Source organism: Corvus brachyrhynchos, unplaced genomic scaffold (assembly GCF_000691975.1).
Source record: "Corvus brachyrhynchos isolate BGI_N302 unplaced genomic scaffold, ASM69197v1 scaffold351, whole genome shotgun sequence".
Taxonomy (NCBI): domain Eukaryota; kingdom Metazoa; phylum Chordata; class Aves; order Passeriformes; family Corvidae; genus Corvus; species Corvus brachyrhynchos.
In genome coordinates this window covers 1041226-1049358 of record NW_008236203.1, presented here as the reverse complement: position 1 = coordinate 1049358, position 8133 = coordinate 1041226, and the positions used below count along the sequence as shown (strand labels likewise).

Below are 8133 nucleotides of genomic sequence, written 5' to 3'. Positions count from 1 at the left end.
GGATGGATGGATGGATGGATGGATGGATGGATGGAGGGATGGATGGATGGAGGGATGGATGATGGATGGATGGATGGATGGATGTATGGATGGAGGGATGGATGGAGGGATGAATGGATGGAGGGATGGATGATGGATGGATGGATGGAGGGATGGATGGATGGAGGGATGGATGGATGGATGGATGATGGATGGATGGATGGATGGATGATGGATGGATGGAGGGATGGATGGATGGATGGAGATTTGCTCAATTGATGCATCTTTGAAACTGACCTGGTGGAAAATGTAGCCACCATGAGCCTGTTTGGCTGTTGGGACTGGGATGGAATCCAGTGTGGCTTTGTCCCACTTTTCTGGATCCAACATTACTCCAAATTCATCAAAGAATTCCCAGGGAGTTTTCAGCTCTGTTGGCTCACAACTCCCTGTCTCTGGAAGATGCCGTGACCCTACGGACTACGATCCAAGTTAATGGTCCAGTGCAGTGCTTCCACCCTGGGCAGCTGTGCCAGGGCTGGACAAACCCTTGGGTGAAGAAATTTTTCCTAAAATCCAGTTTAAACCTATTTATCCTGGAGGCTGTGCTGGGCGAGTTGGGATGGGAGCCCAGCACAGGCCCAGTGACAGGAGCCATGATGGCACTTCCCTTTCTTTTCTCCCTTTCCCTTTTCCCAGCTGCCTCTGTGCTTTGTCCTCACATCCCTGAGGCTCATGGGGGACAAAATTTGCACCCAAATTGGTGCCAATATTCCCATGAGCTGCTGTGGAAATCATGGAAACCACCCACGCCACGCCTGATGTGTCCAGAGGCAGCTGGGAACGGGATCTCCAGGGAAGGGGAAGATGTTTGGCACCATGGAAGCGACCAGGGGGTCTGGAAACTCAGGAGAAGTTCCCAAGAGATTTTATAAAGCCTCTTTTACAAGTTCTTCCAAGAAGAGTGGAGCAGGAATTTGGGTCCCTCTTGGGCTTCTGGAGAGTTTTATTAACCACAAGAGTGGAAGATGATTCATCCCCATCCCAAGAGAAGGCATGGAAGGGTTTAATGAGGGTTTGTTTGTGTCCACTCTGGGATTCCATGGAGTGATTGCAAGCAAGGCCCTGGAATCACTTCCCGGCTGCTATTCCCATGTTTTCTGAGCTTGGACACAAATCCCTTCACCCCACAGTGCCTCATCTTCCTCATCCCCCTCCAGAGCATCCTGCCCGCTCTCCAGCACTGCTAAAAACCCCTTGTGCCACCCCAAATCTCCTCAAAAGCTCCTTGAATTTGTATTCTTAAGGATCGAGGAGTGTAAGCTGGAAGTGAGATACAAATGTTTCCAGTGCCTGATTTTTCCTCGGCTAAATGATAAAAAATATAAAATATAATAAATCGATTGTGAGCCCTGCTGGGATGAGGATCCCATGACCCATCACATTGCAAGGATGTCCCAGAGCACTGCTGCTGCTCCATCCATTCCTTATCCCGAGATAACAAAGGGAATTGCCTGTGCAGGCAGGAATATTTAGCAGAGGAAAAATCCCCTAATTCATGGATGTCAGAAGGGTCCACGCAGGGGTTTGGATTCCTCGGTGCCACGGCCGTGATTCACGAGCCAGGACTGGAGGCAGGAATCTTTCATCCTTAAACAAAGTGGAGCTAAAAAGTCCTAAAAAGGCAACAGAATCCCTGAGTGCCAGACTCCTGTGGGGCACGGAATTATTTTTAGGACATTTGGGGCACTGCATTATTTTTAAGACATTTGGGGCACTGAATTATTTTTAAGACATTTGGGGCATTGAATTCTTTTTAATCCTTTCTGGCTGCATCTCCATGGGTGGAAAAATCCCCCTTTGCAGCATCCCTGCTCCTCTTGGTGCTCCCAGCTCCGTCTCCCTCTTCCCCATCCTCATTTCTCCTTCATTCCCCGCCCCCGGGAAGGGTTTTCCTCCTGCCATTCCCTCTCTGGGGTTAACTAAAATCCCACCGTGGGGTTTGGAGTGAGAGGAGCTCAGGGGTGAAGGGGCTCCCAGCCTGGAATCACTGACCCCGTGCAGGCTCCCAGATTCCCATAAATCCGCAGGAAACCATCCCCAGCATCCCTAAACCCCATCTTTTGCTCTTTTCCTTCTCCTCCCTCCTCCTGGAGCCGCCCAGGTCCGCCGGGAGCACGGAGCTCTGAGCACCTGAAGTTAAGAGAGGCGACAGAAGCGACGTCCCCTCGGTGGCCGCGCCTGAGCCAGCCCCGCGCTCTCCCTGGGTCGCCACGAATATCCTGGGAACTCCAGCCGCTGCCAGCTTCTATAAAAAGGGGTTAATCTGCTTCTGCCCGGAGCTCAGGTGGCTTTGCAGCCCTGGGGACGCAGCGGCCACACCCGTCTGACCCCGGCGGAGTCGGAGACTCCTTCAATAATTCACTGCCACATCTGATCCGGGCCATTTTTAGCAGCGGCTGCCACCTCGCAGCGCGGCTGTCGCGGGCTTGCGGTGACAGATCGGGTTGGACAAGGCAGGAAAAGGCTCTGGTTAATGGTGCACTTTAATTGGCTTTTCATTAGGGGGGCTCAGCCCGGGAGAGCGCAGGAAGGTGAGGACGGGGCTGGGAGCTCCTCCTGCAGTGGGGGAGCAGCTGAGGATCCGGGGCTTGGCGGCATCGCCACGGGAGGGTTTTCTGGGATGCTCTGAGGGGACCGGAATTGTCAGCGCAGGGATGATGGGAATGCAGTGTCAGGGACCTGCTTCCATCCCGAGCAGGGTTTGCCAAGTGAGTGTCCACCCATCCCATCCCATCCCATCCCATCCCATCCCATCCCATCCCATCCCATCCCATTCCTGGATGGACACTTTGGAACTGCTCATCCTGAAGCAGGGGTGTTCAGCCCTGCCCTGGGGGACAAAGACACATTTCCCAAGTGCTGGACATTCCCAAGGGTGTTCTCTGCCGGTTCTTCCTGGCCTTCAGCAGTCTGAGCCTGCCTGGCTCCTCCATCTCCTGTCAGCAGTGTTTGGAAGCGGGGAAAGGAACCATTTTTGGAGAAATGTGTCCCAAATTCCCTCCCTCCTGCTTTCCTCCGGCCCAGGAGGAGCCTTGGACAAGAGCAGAGCAGGGATTTGGGATCTTGGTGGCCCTGGTGGATGTGAAGAGCATCCCTGCTCTTTCCAAGGGCTTTCATTCCTAACCGAGCTTGGATTTGCCACTGGATGAGTTTTTCTGGGGGATCTGCAGCATCTCCCTCAGGCAGTGCTCACTGCTCACTTCATCCTGACAAGTGACAAGTGACATCCATGACAAGGGATGGGACGAGAGGAAACAGCCTCAGGTTGTGCCAGGGGAGGTCCAGGTTGGACGTTAGGGAGGATTTCTCCACAGAAATTCTCCTCCAGCCCTGGCGTCCCCATCCCTGCAGGGATTCCACAGCCCTGCGGATGTGGCACTTGGGGACATGGCTTAGGGGTGGCCTGGGCAGAGCTGATGGTCAGAGCTGGAGCCATCATTCCAGTTCATCTAAAAAGTCAGGGAGCAAAATCCCTGGAATTCCAGCTGATCAGCTCCTGTGGGATTCCCAGCTGGCAGGAAAACCCAGACGAGTCCCACTTTTCCCTGTATCCAGTTCTCTCTCCTCCCTCCCCCCCAGACATAATTAAATTCAATTAATCTGATTATCTGTACAGTCTATCAGAAAAAGAAATCTTAATAGCCTGCTCAGCGTGATGAATTAATAGAGATTAATTAGAATTCATTACATTTATCACCATCTCACTGGGCTGGAACTCTGCAAACATCGGGCGAAAGAGGGAAAATTCTCATTTTTAGTTTATAATTCATGTTGGATCAAACCTTTATCTCATCTGGACATGTGTCACACAGAGTTCCATCCGATGTGACACCGGGGTGGGGACACACACACCAAAAAATGGCCATAAATGGCTTGGGAGAGGCTCTCAGGGACTGTGGGGTCACCTGGGACCACCAGAGCCTGACCTGGGTGTGCCGGGCAGGATCCTCAGCTCGGGATTAACAGGAAAAGCTTTTCCAAACCTGCTTGGTGCTGGGTTGGGTTTGGATTTCGGGGTTGGTTCCTCCATCGGAGCTCACCTCTCACCCACCAAGCCTGGAACTGCAGCTCCCAGCCCTTTCCAGCTCTGCTGGAGGTCCCTGGGGTGGGGAAGGGGCCTCTCCGTGGGTGCTGGATGCGCAGGGATTTGGGAACAGCCCAGCCTGTGATCCCCATCCCTCGGGCTCACTGCACCTGTCGGCCGTGTTGACTCGAGGGGAAAGAGGAAGAAAGGAGGAAGTGGGGCCATAAACCCAAACCAGTTTAGAGCTGTGCCAGCTCTGGCTGTGCTGGACATAAATCAGGAGCGAGCGAAGGGAATGAGGCTGCAGGACCTCACAGGGATGGCCCGGGAGCACGCAGAGCCTTTCGGTGAATCCCAGCACCCTCTAGTGGGGTCTCCGCCTCTGGAGCATCCCAAAAAACCGCCGAGCATCCCAAAAACCTGGCACGCAGCGGAGGATGAGGGTGCGCAGCCCTATCACCACCCACCAGTGACTCGGGATCCGCTCCAGAGCTCGCCAAGGGAGCTCACACAGAAAGGTGAAGGTCCCTGTGGCATCGGGAGCTTTTCCAGAGGGAAGGGATGGCCCTGGAATTGTCCACACTGCAAAAATCAGGTCCCCACCGTGCCCCAGGAGCCCAGTCCCTCCTGTCCCCTCTGCCTCCGCTCCCTGGGATGGTCAATGCAGCCGTGGATCCGAGCAGAGCACCCCGGGAATGCTCTGGGTTGAAAGAGCCCCCCAAAAATCTGGGATGGAGGCAGAGCTGATCCTCCAGGCAGTACAAGGGATCAGCCACAGGGTTCCAGGCTGGGAGATCCCAAATGCTGCAGCTTCCCTGCATCCCTGGGTGTGCTCCCTTTCTGGCTGCAAAGGGAGAAACCCGGGGGGGTTGGGAAATCATCCTGTGGGAATTTGCCATGAAAGGATTTGAGGCAAAACCCATTCCCACTCTTCCCCCTAACAAAGCAGTGCCTTCCCAACCTCATTTTTTTTTTGGAAGGGAGAATGTAATCATGGAATGGTTTGGAGGGGAAGGGACTTTAGAGCTCATCCCACCCCAGCCCTGCCAAGGGAAGGGACACCTCCACTATCCCAGAGAGCTCCAAGCCCCAATGCCCAGCCTGGCCTTGGGCACTGCCAGGGACCCAGGGGCAGCCCCAGCTGCTCTGTCTGACCAGACCTGGATGTGATCTTCCAGAGAAGAGGCTGCCCGTGCCAGGATCAGCAGTTCCTGGGTTATCCTTAGGAACACTCCAACCAGTTTTCCCAAACTGTGGAGCCATTTTTCCAGCTGGAACCCCGAGGCTGTGGCTTCCCCAGGGCAATTCCATGTGACCTCAAAAGCTGCTGCTTTGAGTCTTTTGGAGCTTTGCCTCTTCATTTGCAGAGCGGTTTTTGTCCCCAGGCACTGGGCGGGACCCACGAATAACTCCTGGGGACTTCATGGGGTGTGGAAGAGAACAAACGGCTTCTCCTGAAATATCTTCTCTCTTCCATAAATCTGGATTCTGCTGCTCTGCCCTTCCCTGACGTGGAAGAGCTCAGAACCCAGATTAAAACGCTGATTGGTGAGGTTTTGATAATCCCAGGTGTAATTCCTGTGTGGGAAAGAGGAGAGGGCAAAGATTTGCTTTTCTGGGTCTGCACATCCCGATCCCTCTCTGCTGCTGCTCCTCCAGCCATCCTCTCTGGAAGAGGGATGGGATAAGAGCAGGGGCCGGTCATGCCTCATCCATCTCCTGCCGCCCTGGCAGGGAGCTGCTTCCCGGCCTGATTCCCCACCTCCCGCTGGCTCCAGGCTGCTGCTCCACAGCCTGCAAGGGATCCCCCAGCAGTGGCTTCTCCACAGCCCTGCTCCTTATCCCGGGTGTGGAGAGACGGGCGGGAAAGCTGCGGAGTTTGTAAATCCGGGAATGTCGGGAGAAGTTAACGGGAGGCTTTGCACTACCCCGGTGTGAGCTCTTGGATCTCATAGAGCCATGGAATGGTTTGGGTTTGGGAAAGGACCTTAAATACCATCTGTTGAACCTGTTTCCACCCTCCCAGCTTTTCAGAGCTGTCTGCACGGTGGTTCCACCCAGAAGAGCCCAGAAAAGGCCATTTCTCCATCTTCCCACTGGTTTCACCAATTCCTGCCCGGAAAACGAAGCGGGAACACCTCCAGTCCCAAACTCAGCTCACTGCCAGCAGGGAAGAGGGGAGGAATGGGCTCTCCTGGGATGCAGCTCCAGCACGGAGCGTGGGTTTGTCTCGGTGTGCAGGGAGGCAAATCGAGAGCTAAAGACAAAGAGCGCCCTCGATTTCGGGCGAGACTCGGAGCACGAGAGCCGAGCAGGAAAAGTCTTCATGAAAAATGAACGAGGAGCAGGCGGCTGCAAGGAGCGGCGGAGTTATCTGGGGCATGAAGAAACCCAGCAGGCCAGAAAAATGTGAGCGGAGAGCAGCGGAGGTGAAAACGCGGAGGAAAAAAAGCGAGGCTTGATGTTTAATTAATCACCCTGTTTGCATCTGAATGGCGGCGTCCTGCTGGGGACAGCGAGGGACACGCCAGGCCTGGCTGTGCCACCCCTCCAGTGCCACCGGGCCACCATGTTCCATTTGGTTTTCCCTTTTCCCTGATTTTTTTGGGGATGATCTAAATCCGTGGAGCCGGCGCTGCACCAAACCCTTAATGCTGAGCATCCACACCAGCACCCACAGGAGGGGGCGTTGCCGGGGCTGGAAGGGTTGGGACAGCTGGGATTTTCCTGTCTTTGGCACTGGGAGGTGAATTTTAAAAAGGGGGATAAACAAACAAAAAAAAAAGTCAGGAAAAGAAAGAAAAATCCCAAACAAATCCCCCCTGGAGCTGCAGTTCCGGGGTTAGTGGGTGACAGGTGAGCTCAGATGGAGGAAACACTTCTCTCTGAAAAGACTGACTCTTTTAAACCAAGAAATAGGAACTGGAGGTGATTTAACCCCGATTTTGACTCTTTCTAACCAAGAAATAGGAAATGGAGGTGATTTGATCCTGATATAGGTTCTTTTTAACAGAAAATAGGAAATGGAGATGATTTAACCCCGATTTTGACTCTTTAACTGAACAAAGAGGAAATGGAGATGATTTAACCCCGATTTTGCCTCTGTAACAAACAAACAGGAAATGGAGATGATTTAACCCCGATTTTGACTTTTTAACTGAACAAAGAGGAAACGGAGATGATTTAACCCCGATTTTGCCTCTGTAACAAACAAAGAGGAAATGGGGAGCGATCTCGCTTTGCTTTGCCCCCTCTGCAGCTCCGATGCTCCTCGTGCACCTGGGGATTTCCTGCCCCAGCCTCACGCTCAGGGCTTCGCTCAGGTTCTTCAGGCTTCCTGTTTTGCTCTCAGGGCTTTCATTTCACCCACAGATCGTTTCCTGTTCTGAGACTCCTCACCACGGAACCCCCTGCATTTCTCCCGGTAAATCTTTGCCCGCTCTCCCCTTTCCCAAGGTGCTTTCCCCGGCTGCCGGCAGCTGGATGGGTGATGGGCGCCTCTCAGGGAATTTCAGGAAGCTTTCCCTGACATCTTCAAGTCTCTCAGGTTGTGTCTGGATGATGGGGTGGAGGGGGGGAGATCCTGCTCTGCTGCCGACAGCTTTTCAATTCCGGCCCCGGGAAGTGTCGCGCTTCCCAAATTAACTCATCCAGGAGCCCTCTATTACTCTGCCTTTCCATCATTTTCCTGGAGTTCAAGTGCTGCTCAAAATGAATTAGTGCTGGAAAATGGGTGTGGGGAGGGAAGCGCCATTGGAGAGGCTGAAAACCTGACAGGGATGGAGGAGCCAGGAGAACCCAGAGAGGGCCTTCATTCAGAGGGATGCAGTGGCGACAGAAGCATTTCAGCATAAGTTTGTTTTTATTTTGGGGGAATCAGAGGCTTGGTAGGAATTTTTAATAACTGGGGATGTGATTCCAAGCTCCTTAAATGTGTGGCTGAGCTGAGGGAGTAACTGGGAAGGAGTTGTTCATTGCTTTCAGCTCACTGCAGAGCCAGAAATTCAACAACAAATTCCTCCTCCAAATTCCCTGTGCCCTTTGTAAATATTATTATTATTATTATT

The 8133-nt window shown here is 53.3% G+C and overlaps 1 protein-coding gene across 1 annotated transcript in view; it reads left to right on the top strand.

Moving 5' to 3' along the window:
* Nucleotides 1-6399: 6399 nt before the first annotated feature.
* Nucleotides 6400-8133, top strand: part of LOC103622396 (exocyst complex component 1-like) — a 23469-nt gene continuing 21735 nt past the window's right edge. The window contains 2 exon segments of the mRNA XM_017741118.1: nt 6400-6475; nt 7390-7490. Of these exon segments, the coding sequence (XP_017596607.1) occupies nt 6400-6475; nt 7390-7490 (177 nt within the window).